Source organism: Hypomesus nipponensis, chromosome 6, assembly GCF_054491055.1.
Source record: "Hypomesus nipponensis isolate SF chromosome 6, ASM5449105v1, whole genome shotgun sequence".
Lineage (NCBI taxonomy): Eukaryota > Metazoa > Chordata > Actinopteri > Osmeriformes > Osmeridae > Hypomesus > Hypomesus nipponensis.
This window is the reverse complement of record NC_140366.1, coordinates 18,968,230-18,982,546: the sequence shown is the minus strand read 5'-3', so window position 1 is coordinate 18,982,546 and position 14,317 is coordinate 18,968,230. Positions and strand designations below refer to the sequence as shown.

The 14,317-nt window shown below is 42.4% G+C and overlaps 1 protein-coding gene across 1 annotated transcript; it reads right to left on the bottom strand.

Annotated features, from left to right (window-relative positions):
- Positions 1 to 4,339: 4,339 nt before the first annotated feature.
- LOC146287489 (gamma-aminobutyric acid receptor subunit rho-2-like) lies at positions 4,340 to 13,605 on the bottom strand. Its single transcript, XM_084699727.1, has 9 exons — positions 13,219 to 13,605; positions 12,254 to 12,357; positions 8,367 to 8,434; positions 6,929 to 7,152; positions 6,688 to 6,770; positions 6,471 to 6,611; positions 6,118 to 6,270; positions 5,811 to 6,019; positions 4,340 to 5,483 (listed from the first exon to the last, which is right to left on the bottom strand). Exons 1-9 carry the CDS (start codon positions 13,338 to 13,340, stop codon positions 5,178 to 5,180), a joined length of 1,410 nt encoding a protein of 469 aa, XP_084555853.1. The 5' UTR covers positions 13,341 to 13,605; the 3' UTR covers positions 4,340 to 5,177.
- Positions 13,606 to 14,317: the final 712 nt, after the last annotated feature.

Genomic DNA, 14,317 nt, shown 5'->3' with positions numbered 1-14,317 from the left:
AATCTTTTTGCAAAACAGAATGTTTTGACAGGGGTTGATATCTAATATTCTGTGATTTCAGCCCATGTGCTCGCTAAATGTGTTGGTTTATTTTGGATGGTCTGAGTGTTCCAGCACCGCAGGGCTTGGCATGGACTGTTTTGGTGTCAAATCTGCTTGTGATCCACAAAACGGATTTTGCCCCTAAAACGATTCCCACGAGGAACATACTTTCATGCTACCTTCTCGCCTGCGAACGCAAGATTAATTCATGTAATGGTATAGCCTATCATGTTTTGGTAGATTGGGGACGCTGAATGCGTGTCAAGGGATGAGAAAGGTCTCTGTTGGGAGACCTCTGTTCACACAATAATAATCACGATAATGGTTGGACGTTTGCCTTGATCCACTTGTGATTATCTATTATTTAAATCACGAGTGGCAATACACCTTTTCATAATTAAAGGGACAGGTAGTCTATTGCTGAATTCCCCAAATTAAAGTCGCAATCAGTGTTGCAAAAATTGTTTTGTTTGTGTTTTCGTGTGCCTTGAATTGTCCCCCAGCTTCACAGCATGTATCCTACCTGCAAATAAAGTCGGATTTGACAGCCGGCCAAAAGTGGGAGAGGCTAATATCTGTACCAGACTGAAATAGGAGATTAGCACACAAAGGATCACCCATCAGGCACAACGAAAGGCCAGCGTCAGGCTGGGCACTCCAGAGACGGAGACAAGGCTTAGTGAATCGTTGTCATTTCTAAATATAGTAAATTGCAGTCACATGGTTGAGAACGCCACTGGCACAAAATAAAATCATATAAAATAATGAAATAACTGAATGTTTTTTTATTTTTTTCATTTTTTATTTTTAGAAGAACATCATGTTCGTGTGCAGCCGTGTCTGGGTGACTATAAGTGTGACTCATGTTGTAAGCTAGCATCAGCAGAATGTATGCTTTTCAGAAAGATATTACTAACCAATTTCACTGTGAAATTACATATAGTGATAGGTCATTTCCCAAAGAAGATCAGAATAAAACAGACCCGAGGACAGGTTTGCAAAGATTTTTTGATGTCGCTTAATTTCTTGACAAGACACAATGCAGCCTGCCCTGAAATGCACCCCCATGTCATTTCTGTTCTGTATATCCCAGAATCAAATATTTTTTTTATTGTAGATTGAGGGGACTAGTAACCAGAGGAAGATTCATGGACGTGACACGTTCCTAGTCAGAGTTAGCAGGGGGTGCATTTCATGGCAAGTCGCAATACAGCCCTGCCCCTAACCCTACCAGGTATTAAAGACATTAAAAGTGCATGAACCTATAAATTAGTAAGAAGATCCATGTGAATTACTTTGAACCTGCTAAAAAAAAATACATTTCATTTTGTTATCATAGCGGGGGAATATTTCCTCAGAATGCGATGCTGCGAAACAAGAAAGGTTGGTTCGTGTTCCTTACTATACGTTTTTGAATAAGGAGTTTAAAGGATTTTGTTTTGAGAACATCAGTTCTCAGAACCGACGTTCTTCTCTTCTATTCTCTTAACAAAAAAAATACTATGTGAGATAGCTGTCTCCCCTCTATTTGTTTGTGATATCAAGACAACTTTCCCTTTTTACACTTTTTGATTCGATTGGTCGGTGCACACGCTCCCGCGAGATGGTGCTTTTCCAGGTGGTGGTGGATCTGAGGGCACAACACCGTTCATTTGACCGAAGTGAAAATCTTCAATAGGGTCCAAATGCAGTGCTCCCTCCTCAGGCCCCTCTAAACCGGAACTCTCTCCTCAGGCCCCTAGAGCCGGAAATCTTTGCAATGTTCGGCCACCCAGTAGGCTATATATTTTTTTCGTTGGAGTTAAAGCTATTTTGCTCCGATATCCCGGATGTTGCAATCAGAATTTTCGGCTATAGAATTTTTGGGATCTGAATTTCACTGTTAAAATTTGAGCAACCAGAATTTCCGAACCTTTAATATTTGGAGGCGATTAAAAAAAAAACATACATTAATTTTTCAATTTTAAACAGGTGAATTCAAAACCAACAAAAACAGTATTTCACATATGTGGATGTGAGTTTGTATTAGTATGAATGCGTGTGAACGTTTCACATGTGTTTCATATGAGTTTGTGTAAGGACAGTCTGAATTATATCCTAAACGGCCCCTCATAATTATCTGTTTTCTTAGCTCCAAATATGAAACGTGGGTTACTGTTATGCAGGTCCCTGCGTTACACCCTAACATCCAACAGATGGCAGCATCCTCTATTGGATCGAACGGCTGAATAGTCAGAGGCATGTGGATCAGTCGTGATGTTCAGAGTCAAATGTTTTAAGGCCCATTGTGTTCTTGACATTTCAGGTGAGTTTTACCTTTCTACATTAAACAGAACAATACCAGTGGCTATGTGTCATACAGTATCTTCATTCATCACCTTAACGTCATATATGTGCATAGAAGGTCTACTGTGTCCAAGTCTAATTAAGATTTAGTATCCACTAATATTGCGTTTTCCTGTGTCAAAGACCTTTTAAAAATAACAGGGTCATATGAAATGTGATCGTTTTTCTTTAGCACTCCCAGATTTCCCCCCCACCTCCCAATCACTTTTCCCCACACAGAATTAATCTGGATTTGGTGGGTGGAAGATCTGCACTTGACGCAAAGCCAACTCCATGACATTACATAAAGCTTTTTTTTTTTCAATCTCTCTTCATTAGAAGTTAATCTGTACTAACCAACTGTCAACTGATGATAATGTTTCAGTTGAATATAGAAGGCTACATATCAGTGTGAATATGTCACATAAAAAATACAATAGTCTGTGTCTTGGATTCTGTAGAAACTCCCATCAAGGGATCAAGTGAGTGTATATGCTGCCACTTGATTACAGTAAAGCACACTTAATCTGATTTCATAAAGTTGTATAACTTGTACAGTACAATTGTATTGACAAAGCAGAGCGAGAGAGAGGGGGTGGGGTGATGATGAGACTGAGGATGAGCTATTGAACAGAGTTGGTAGTTTATCTTCTGAAATAAAAGTGAAGGGAATCCTATAATCTGACACCCACTTTGCTTCAACAACAGCCACACACTACAGTAACTGAATTATACAATGTATACTCTGGAGTCACTACATACTCTGAAGTCAATACATACTCTAGAGTCAATACATACTCTGGAGTCAATACATACTCTAGACTCTCTACATACTCTGGGGTCACTACACTCTGGAGTCAATACTTACTCTAGAGTCAATACATACTCTGGACTCACTACATACTCTGGAATCACTACATACTCTGGAGTCAATACATACTCTGAAGTCAATACATACTCTAGAGTCAATACATACTCTAGACTCTCTACATACTCTGGGGTCACTACAGACTCTGGAGTCACTACATACCCTGAAGTCAATACATACTCTGGAGTCAATACATACTCTGGAGTCAATACATACTCTAGACTCTCTACATACTCTGGGGTCACTACAGACTCTGGAGTCACTACATACCCTGAAGTCAATACTTACTCTGGACTCACTACATACTCTGGAGTCAATACATACTCTGGACTCACTACATACTCTGGAATCACGCTCACTCACGGACAAGCTGGCAGAGTGTTAAGGTCAGTTGTAACAAATACACTCAAGAAGTGTGTGTGCATGGGAGTAGTGTGTGTGTATTGGAGAAAAACTGTTTAGTTTCTGGGAAGGTTCAGCGGGTTCTTGGAAAATATATATAATAAAAAAAATTGACACACAATCCTGTGCTAACAGTTTTTTCAATTTTAACCTAAATAAATATCACAAATTCTGAATCAGGTCAGAGTTTAGAGGTGACACATGTCACACAGGAAGGTAGTCTGTGAAATCCATAGTTCTATTTCAAGTCATATCCTCTCTTTACGCTCAGAAATAAAACATTCTAAAGGAGCCTCCAGCTTCAAACATTCTTCACAGCACAACTCAAAACACTCATAAATCACTCTCAAACACATTTATACAGTACATGCTTTAAAAAAAGCTTTTATTTAGGAAATCTGCTTCAGAAGCATACATTCTGAACATTTTGTAATGAAACAACAATTGTCTGTGTTGGTTCGGAAGCTGGTATAGCCAGCATGTCTTTTTGAGGTGGTTTGACTAAGTTGATTTCCAAACACTTACATGAGCAGACCACAGCAACAGTGACAAAGTAACGTTGCACATTCTAAAGAGTGACATCACCTGCTCAATCCAGCACATGCTTGAGGCTAACTACTACATTATTTATCATTTGCACTAATACTGTCTGAATGGAACGATGTATAGAGAAACACTACAAAAGAATATGCAGTCAGATAATCCGAGAAATCAACAAACTAAAAATATATACCCTCATAGGCTGTATAAAACCACAGTTGACTTTAAGGCTGTATCTTTATCTTACTGATAAAGCTTTATGACTTTAAAACCCTTTCTCAGCAACACCTTCTGTCCCAAAAAACATCAGATCACAATAAACTTCACATTGGTAATGCCGCCATAATGATGTTACCAATAGATGATCACATCTTTTCAGACAAGTAACCATCACAGCAAACATGTCCCATCAGGTCTTCTCATCTTCCAACTTAAGGTAAAATGGCATATCTATCACTAAAAAGTAATAAATAGATATAAATATTAGATAAAAACAAACAAACAAAAACAGTGCATAATGTAATTTCACATTTGTGAGTGGGTTGCTAGAGCAGATAGATTATAACAAATAAAAACACAGTTCAATACATTACAGCAAACTACCCTTGTATTCCATGACAATTTACACTCTCCTTCCAATCAACATGGTCAAAACACAATAGCCCAATATAGCAATCATCTGATTCTCATGTTAAAGGATGCCTTTAATTACTTAAAAATAGTCCACTCCAACAAAGTGTCTGCAATGTAGACACAATTTCTGGTTTGACAGTATCACTATGATAAAATATAGGAGATAAAATTACAACTATATTAAAAGAGTCTGTTGCATGGACCTGCATGTCATATGGTACAGTGGGGACGCAGAGTATGAAAATATGCCGTACAGAAAGCTGGTGTTCATAACCCCTCCTGTCACTGTACAAGAGCCATGACTGCTCCGCTCAGGGTTCATAAAAACAAACAAACAAACAGTAGTTTATCTGGATGAGACGGGATCTCAGCAGTACACAGACCAGTAGATTAAGTTAAAGATAATGTAGGCGCCAGGGAAGATCATGCGCGAGTATGTGTCTATGGCATGGGTGTTCTGGATGATCCGGAAGCCTCTTCTCTTCTTCTTGGTTCCTGTGGACTCGCTGTCCAGGGACAGGTGGACTACCATGCGCTCCTGCTTCTCTGGAGGGTCCTCGGGCACCATGGGAGCCCTGGTGTAGCCTGCCAGGCTGTTGGTGTCGGCCTCGCTGTAGGTCCCATCAAGCATCATGGTCCTGGTGTGGGACATGCCACAGGTACATGGCAGGGCCTGGGGGAGAGAGAGAGCCAGAGAGAGAGAGCCAGAGAGAGAGAGCCAGGAAAGAGAGCCAGAGAGAGAGAGCCAGAGAGAGAGAGCCAGAGAGAGAGAGCCAGAGAGAGAGAGCCAGAGAGAGAGAGCCAGAGAGAGAGAGCCAGAGAGAGAGAGAGCCAGAGAGAGAGAGCCAGAGAGAGAGAGCCAGAAATGTGAACACAGAGACAGAGAGAACAGATCAGAGCATGTGATGGACTCAGAAGAGATCATCTCTGTCATTAGCATGAACAAGCCATGATCAATAACCCCCAGCATAATCATTAGAGTGTAACCATGTCTCCTCACCTGCTCTCTTGCCTTCTCCCTGAGCTTCCGATCTTTCCCGTCTCTCACCGTCGTCAGGTAGTTCACGGCGGCGTACTCCAACACAGACAGGAACACAAACACAAAACTGACCCAGAGGTAAATGTCCACAGCTTTGATGTAGGAGACTCTGGGCATGGACGCGTTCACTCCAGTGATGATGGTGGACATGGTGAGCACAGTGGTGATACCTGGAAGGCACAGGCCAGCATGTCATTCAAGCACCGTAAGCCTGACAAGGTAAAGATAAACAACAACATCAGCGTGGGCTAGGTTTGGGCTAGAGTACCTAATGAGACTCTGGCAGGTACGGCCCGTCGGTCGATCCAGAAGGACACCCAGGACAGCATGACCATCAGGGTGGCAGGGAAGTAAGTCTGGAGCAGGAAGAAGAAGATGTGGCGCCGCAGGGTGAAGTTGATGTACAGACGGTTGTACCAGCCTGGGGGGGAAGAGAGGAGATGGGAGACAAGAATTCCCCTCACAGTTAGTAACATAATGCATGAGTTTTGCATGATGCAAATCATTTCACAGACAACTCTAGTGTATATTGTATAGACAAGGATACGCTACAAAAAAAAACGTTTAATTGTCTTTTACAGGATTGAGGCAGAATTCTTTATTGAAAACTTGAGTATCTACCTGTGCTGCTGTAGAAAGCCAGTCTAGAGGAAGTGTGAAACTTCTGGATGAGGAACTGGGAGAGGGAAATTCTGTCGTCCGTGCTTAAGGACTCATCCCCGCTTTTCCAGTAGAGCATGAGGTCCTCATCCGTGTAAGCGTCTGAGGACAAACGTTTCAAAACCGTCACATTCCCTTCATGCCAACCGGAGGTAGAGAGCAGTTGTTGATAACTCACAGCTTTCCAGCTCCAAAGTACAGGTTTGGGAGTCCAGTGGAAAACGACTAAAGTCCATGTTACAGGCAGCAGTCACTGTGACCCTGGGTATAGAAAAAAACAATCAGAAAAACATGAAACATTACATTAGTATACAGACTACGAGAAACGCCTGCTGGGGCCATTTCCCTCCAGTCAGAGCACCATACTCCAGGGAACTGTGAAGGTCAAAGGTCATGGTGACAAAGACGGTCCTCCTCACCTCAGGCTGTACAGAACATGCCCGTCAGGGAAGACCCTCAGCATGATGTTCTCAGTGGTGGTGTCATGGATGAAAGACCTCTTGGAGTGGACGAAAAACACATCAGGCACCCAGATCTTCTTTACCAGGCGCCCGTCGAAGGTCATGCTCTTATTGGTGGAGCTGGGGAAGGACAGGCGCTCATCCTTCCAGTAGTGCCTCAGATACAGGGTCATGGTGAAGTCCTGAGGCAAGGCAGAGGGAAAAGCACACAGCAAATCCTCATGCTGAATCTCTTCCTTTTTAAAGCTCTCTCTTTTGCTGTTTACGCTCCAAGTTTTCATCCATTGATTGTATGCTGGGATTATCAGGGTGTCTGCCTATGGATTACACGGTGTGTTGATGATTAAACATATGTCCTGTGTTTGGTACACGGGACAGCAGTGTTGTCATCTCACATGAGGTGTATCATTATGGTGGATGCATTATATGCATTGGCCACTGTCACTTATATCCCCTCTTCCTCTCCCTAACCTGTCCTGCCATGACTGCACTCTGCCTACTACATCCCTCTCCTTTGTCATCGTGATAACAAAAGATCCTCCTCTGACCCGTTCAGCTCATATTATTACATAACCTAAAATAAAATACCCAATCTGCTTGGAATATTGGCTTCAAAGACGGGTGCTCACACGCACCGTTATTGTTGCATAAGATTGTAGTAAAATGATACATTTTGGGCACTTTTGTACAAATGCAGTCTGTAACAATCATATTTCATTTGAGAATGCCATTGTTTTTTTTTTTTGCTGTACTGTGTGATTCAATGATCTGGCACTATTAAATCATACCAGGACTAAAAATAAAAAAATAATTAAACATTTTTTTTTGCGTGTCTGTTTTAATAAATTGCTTTCATGTACTGGGAATCAAACAAAATGTAATACTTGGTCGTCTTCCCATAAAAAGGCCTAAACAACATCAGGATGGCAGTTTATCGTCCAAATACAGTTTAGAACAGAACGGCTATTTAATTACATTACTACAAAAAAATATATACTTGAGTCTTGGTCTAGCACAAAAATGAATTTATACCATCACTGTGTAAATTAGAGTATGCTGAGAATGATGAAGTGAATATCTTCATCTTTGCTTCACAAGGAAGTGTTAGATAAGGAAGTATCAAAATACACACCCTTGATCTGACATTTTTTATAATGTCAAATCATCAAATCAAATAATATAATATGCCTTTTTTCCTCTTTTTTATGATCTCTTGGGAGGCCTATAAAGTTGGTGAGCAGAAAACAAACCTGGTAATAACTTTGTCCTTGTTAATTACATTCAGGGGGTTGCTGTATGAAGTGAAAGCTTTGAAGCATTAACCGTAGCATTAAAGTGACGTTATTGTTTTACAGTCATTACTAAACACATTTTGCTCAGATATAGTGCTGCTTACCATGTCAACCTCTGATATGCTGTCCAAACTCTCCACCTGCACATCAACACCTACAGGAACAGCTGGGCCTGGAGAGAAACAGTCACAATATGAACCATAGAACATTATCATCTATTATAATCCTCCCACCCATTTCTATGGAACCTCAGGATAAAACTGACACAAATAGTCTCATATCCTTTGATTCAGCATCCGGATGATTGATGAGGATTACAGTTATATTTGAAAGTTCAGGTCATGTTTATTTTCCATCTCATCCAATTGAAATATTTACTCGCACCTTGTGGTTTGTATATATTAGCCTACGTTTTGGTAGTCGCCATATCGTCTGCTATAGTTAATCTGCTCTTTAGCAGTGCCTGGTCCTGTTGCATAACTCGTGGCAAAGCTATTACCTGGAAGCCAGGATATGAACTCATCGCTTTGTGCCAGCTGCGAAGCCCCTTATCCTCCCCGCCCACCATATGTCATCTATCCGATCTCTGACTACTTTAGTAGGACAACTGTGGATGACACACCTGTCAGCAGCGGCCCTACCTCCAGATTAGAGCGGGGATTGGGCTGTTATTTAAGAAAAGATTTCTATGACATTCAGTGATTACTGGTTGTGTCCATCTGCTTCTGGTGGACCGGTGCACAGGAGGGCGCGTCGCTAGGCTACACCCTCCCGAGGTCAAGCACGCAAATACGGTAATATATAGCCTACTGTACATAACACACACACACACTCTTAGAGATACAATAGTGGGGTCACTCTTCCGGATCGTGTATTCTGAAAATATCCGGAATGCACACGTGTTCGTTTTTTTTGTCAGGATAATCTTTCGCTTTGCTATTTTAAAGTACAGGCGTATTTTTCATCACTATAGTTTTCGATGTTTGCGTGACTCATTCATTTGAGAGTCACGCAAATATTCTATATTTCCTTCCATAGAGTGTAGCTCTTTACTGTAGTCTACTTGGCTGGCAAGCAATGTTAAATCAGCAGAAAATGCAGTGTTTCTCAGTGTTTGTCCAGCCAGTTTGAAATAATGTTCTGTAGCCACCTCACATCAACATGTCAGCACAATTGAGCTGTATTGGTTTCAGACTGTGGATAAACAACCCACTGGACCGGTTTGTGTGTGACTACATTACATTACATTTACATTTTGCTTATCCAGAGCGACTTACAGTAAATACAGGGACATTTCCCCCCCGAGGCAAGTAGGGTGAAGTAAGGCAAGGACACGCGTCATTTGGCATGGCCGGGAATCGAACCAGCGACCTTCTGATTACGAGCCTGATTCCCTAACCGCTCAGCCATCTGATTCTGGCTACTGAATGTACAGTCAGGGGCGCCGTATAGGGGGGGGAAGTTAGGACAATTCCAAGGGCCCCTGACTGACAGGGGCCCGCCAAAAAAAAAGTTTAACGAAAGAAAACAGAATTCATGGGGCCCAAAATTCATGGCAGCTCCCCTGTGTAGAGTACCCACAAATTGTCCCAGAAAAGATGATTTACTCGATCATGATAACATTCCATGAGTCAGTGTCTCATTAGTAAGCATGTCTACACACATACACACGCCAAGGTTAGACACACGCTGAACCTCCTCACTGAATATTGAAAAGAACCTGTCAGGGAAAGTTTTACAAGATCTGCAAGTATTGTCATGAGGAGTTCCTTTAATATACAGAAATCCAAACTTCCCTGGTCACATGTGACTAAGAGCTGCAGGTGTGTTAGTGAAGGTCTCAACAGCTGTAAGAAAGAAGAAAAAAAAGAAAAAGAGCCTTCTCCATTTCACCCAGCAGTGCTGGAGTGCACTCCTGTTCTTGGATTAGCAACTCTAAATCCACCATTGGTTAGCACTGTCCAGATTAGGGCCAGCTAGGCCCATGCATTAGACACAGCTGGTCCCTCCAGAGGGAAATCCCATGGGGTCCATGTTCCTGGAAATCACAGGAGCTAGATGGGGGGGGCGGGGGGTTATACAAATATGATTAAGCTATAACAGGCCTTTCTACTCTCTCCTCAGGTGACTTCTAAAGATAAGGATATCATTTTTTTCTTCTAATGGTCTATTTGAAGCCTTCAAGCAGAGAATGTTGATTTGTTACGAAGCGCCAACAGAATATTGGCAGTTGTCCACATAGAACTGCATGAATCTTCATCCTGAGAATGTGAAAATATTGTTCTCATCATGGCCTTTATACATGGAACAGCTGGGCCTGTTGAACATGCAAACCTCACACTGGGTCTGCAACCTCCACAGATACCATACACAGTCCTACAGGAACGTTTTTTCCCCCTCCGCAAACACCACATGCACGTTGGGATAAATGACTCTCCAGAAAGTGGCTGAAGCTATGATATACACAATTGGACAATGCCGGAATTCACCGGTAGGATTTGTCTGATTCTATTTGGACTGATCAACCGCCTGTGTTGAGGCCGTTTGTTGGCATGTCACAAGGCTGTCTGTGATAAAGTCTCTCCAGCTAGCAGGCAGCATTTGTGTAAGAGGCTTTCATTAGCAACAGTGCCTGGGCGCTCCTTTTGAAGCTGGTAAGATTCACAGCCACTGCTACACCCAAAATTAATTCAGACAGTTTGAGAGGCGAAGCTTACACAAGTCAGCATTTCATAACGTCTGAATAAGACGGGCAAGAACAATCTGGAAGGCGTTTCTATTTCAGGACACACGACGGGGTGTCCCACTTACAAACAACACAACACAGACAGGGGTCCTCAAGTCTTTGTCCTGGACTCTGTTGTCTGCTGAAGCTTAGCAAACCTGTTTTATTCAACAGGAGGTATCCCTTTAGGCATGTTGTTTACACAATAAGCATTTCTTACCCATTTGGGGAGACCTACCCAAGACATAAATGTGAAATTTACATAGAATATTACTGGGTTATCATCAATTGTTCTTTTTTTTTTTTTTATTCATGTCCCATATAGTTAATTCATTGTTTTAGCCACACGGGTAACATGACTATCGGCTTCACATAGGCTCGTTCACAACAGTCATCTTAGTCTGCCATGTCTTTCCACTAAATAAGTAAAACCAGAGATAAACAACCCCAGTCTTGCAGTCCCTAGCAACCATCACCACTGGACTGTTCGATTAATGCAGAGGTCTTCAACCCTGGTCCTCAGGGACCCCCTGTCCTGCACGTTTTAGATGTTTCCCTGCTCCAACACACCTCATTCAAATGAATGTGTTGGAGCAGGGAAACATCTAAAACGTGCAGGGCAGGGGGTCCCTGAGGACCAGGGTTGAAGACCTCTGGATTAATGTTTCGACTGCTCAAAGAGTTGTGCGATAGCCTAATGAAGGGAGACTGGCGTTTTGGAATGGAAGGGAGAAAACAGCACAGAGTAACACATCGGCAGGCGTGTGTTGCACCGCCTTGACTGTCAAATGCTGCGGGAAACCCTGGAGATGCTAGAGGCTGAGCACATGTAACAGGAGGGACATGCTGAGCACATGTAACAGGAGGGACATGCTGAGCACATGTAACAGGAGGGACATGCTGAGCACATGTAACAGGAGGGACATGCTGAGCACATGTAACAGGAGGGACATGCTGAGCACATGTAACAGGAGGGACATGCTGAGCACATGTAACAGGAGGGACATGCTGAGCACATGTAACAGGAGGGACATGCTGAGCACAGAAACAGGAGGGAGGCGCCCACTTCTCCCGATCTTTCTTCTCGCCGGTACTCGATCCGGGGACCTCTGACTCACCACGTCTGTTACAAGTGCATGCCTTCTGGTCTGGACACAGAATTCCAGGGGACTTTCCAGGATAGACCTCTAAAGGGCACAGCTAGCTGCCCAGTATGAACTTGGCCTGGACGCTGACTGGATTCAGATGATGACTGTCAGAGCTTACCTGCAAATGCTGGTCTCATGGTGAAATCATGATCATCCACACGTAGCAGGTGGTCCGTCTTCACCTTACGAGTTTTAGTTCCATCGACCAACTTTTTGAGAGGACTGCAATACAGAGGAGTCACCAATGAGGGCTTACAGAAAATGTTGAAATGTGATGTTATAAAAATGGTGTTACTGCAGCAATGTTCAGAAGAAAACATCACATGAATGTGTTGCGTGTGCATGTGTCTGTGTGCGTTTGTGACATTGGCTAGTTAACTAGATCGGCAGGTATACTGGTTGGTTACTAAACATATGCACGAGTTCCTAGGTTGGTGTGTTCTCTTGAGTATACCTCATTTAACATGAGGGTCATCCGCTACAATACGTCATTGCATGAAACCAGGCAAGGTGTAATGAAAGCTCAATGATGAAACAACATTTTGATTAAAACAGCAGGAGATTGATTAGAGGCAGCTGTGTGTAGTTGAACAGCACGCGGGAGCATCATGTTTGCGCACGTATTAGCCTGTTGACCTAAACAAAGAGGTTACCTTAAACGTTATATGACCCAACCGAATAACCGGCAGCGAAACACCGCATCCTAGCGAGCAGATATGTATGGATGTTCGCCGATACTGTCCGTTAGACGCTTGGAATTCACAATGTGTAAAATGTGCGCCCTAGACCTTTTACGCGCGGCTCAATCCCTGTTGCGCATTCGATGTAAAACGGAAAGCATGTATAAACGAGTCTATCAAAAATAATATGATCCAAATGTCTACATGCATAAAAAGCCGTCTACAAGTAAAAGTACAACAATTAATGATTTGAATTGCAACAAACACACGTTACGCGCGGATCGATAAACGCAGATTTCACCAAGGCAAGGTCGCGTAATTTAAAGTACACTGAAAATCGAGTTAACCATTATATTGCTTTTCTGACAGAAATAACATTTTAGACGTGAATGCGGGTACTTACGTGCCATGTTTTTGAGATTCCACAGTTCCAGACCACCGCCTTTTCCTACTGTTGTGTTTCCGGCACTCTCCGACAAGGATCAAGCAGAAGAGTACAAACAAGAACCTTGTATAATATGGCATTATGTGTTCAAACTTTAAAGTCCTCTGATGAGTGGAGTAGCTCCTTTAGTCCACGTCCGCAACGATTTGAGCATTGTACCATCTTTTAGCAAGAAGCACAACGTCTTTGACGGCGAGCATTGTAATGATGAACTGAGTCGGCTGATTAGAGACCAATGACTGATAACGCGGCAGAGCGGTTTGTCTCGCCCGCCGATTGGTCTACTTGCTCCAGCGGTTTTCACGCTCTGGACCACGGACCCGCGCAGCTCCAGATTAGTGTGACGGCATCCAGGGCATCCTCGATCAACTGACGTAACACGTTCTTATATTTACACAGCTGTCTACAGGCCCACTCTTTCGTAAAATAATAAGTATATTCAGCTTGTCTCATTTTATATGATCAACAGCAGGTGGTATTTTAATTTCCAGTTTTCAGAATATAACCTAGTACAATTGAAGATCAGAGTTGGTAGATTAAGATTAGGTTAAATAATATATTAAATCATAAACTTTTAATTAGAGGATTTCAGAGAACTGCAGAGACCACTTAGTAAGTGACAACACTAACAAAGTATCAGTATTTTTATTCAAAGAATGTATTTTCATTACAGTGTCCATATTTAGGGTTTAGCCATGGTAACTGAGGATGTGAACAGATGGAAGATATCATCTTAAAACAATATGGTTCTTGGTCACTGGACTCATTCCACCCTGAGGTAGTGTATCCGATCACAGTGACCATGAACTACATGAGAACAGTACTAAGAGAAAACTTATCTGTTCTGGTCCAAAAATGCTCCTAGAGAACAATGTCTCCACCCAAACAAGTCCTGCATCAGCTCCCAGACAGAAAGATAACAGTGCATTCATCTGTCACACTCTGTTCAGGACCTGAGTTAAACCAAGCCAATGTCAGGTCAATTGTTTTGTTTCCTTTGCTCAACAGACATCTGAATCATTGATAAACTAAATACTTGTAAAAGCAGGAAAGCTGG

Excerpts from the sequence above, each read along its gene's own strand:
- LOC146287489 (XM_084699727.1), bottom strand. The coding sequence starts at position 13,340 with ATGCCATATTATACAAGGTTCTTGTTTGTACTCTTCTGCTTGATCCTT. Across the intron at positions 12,358-13,218 it reads GAATCTCAAAAACATGGCAC|TCCTCTCAAAAAGTTGGTCG; the intron begins GTAAGTACCCGC and ends TCTGTATTGCAG. Across the intron at positions 7,153-8,366 it reads GCATATCAGAGGTTGACATG|GACTTCACCATGACCCTGTA; the intron begins GTAAGCAGCACT and ends GCCTTGCCTCAG.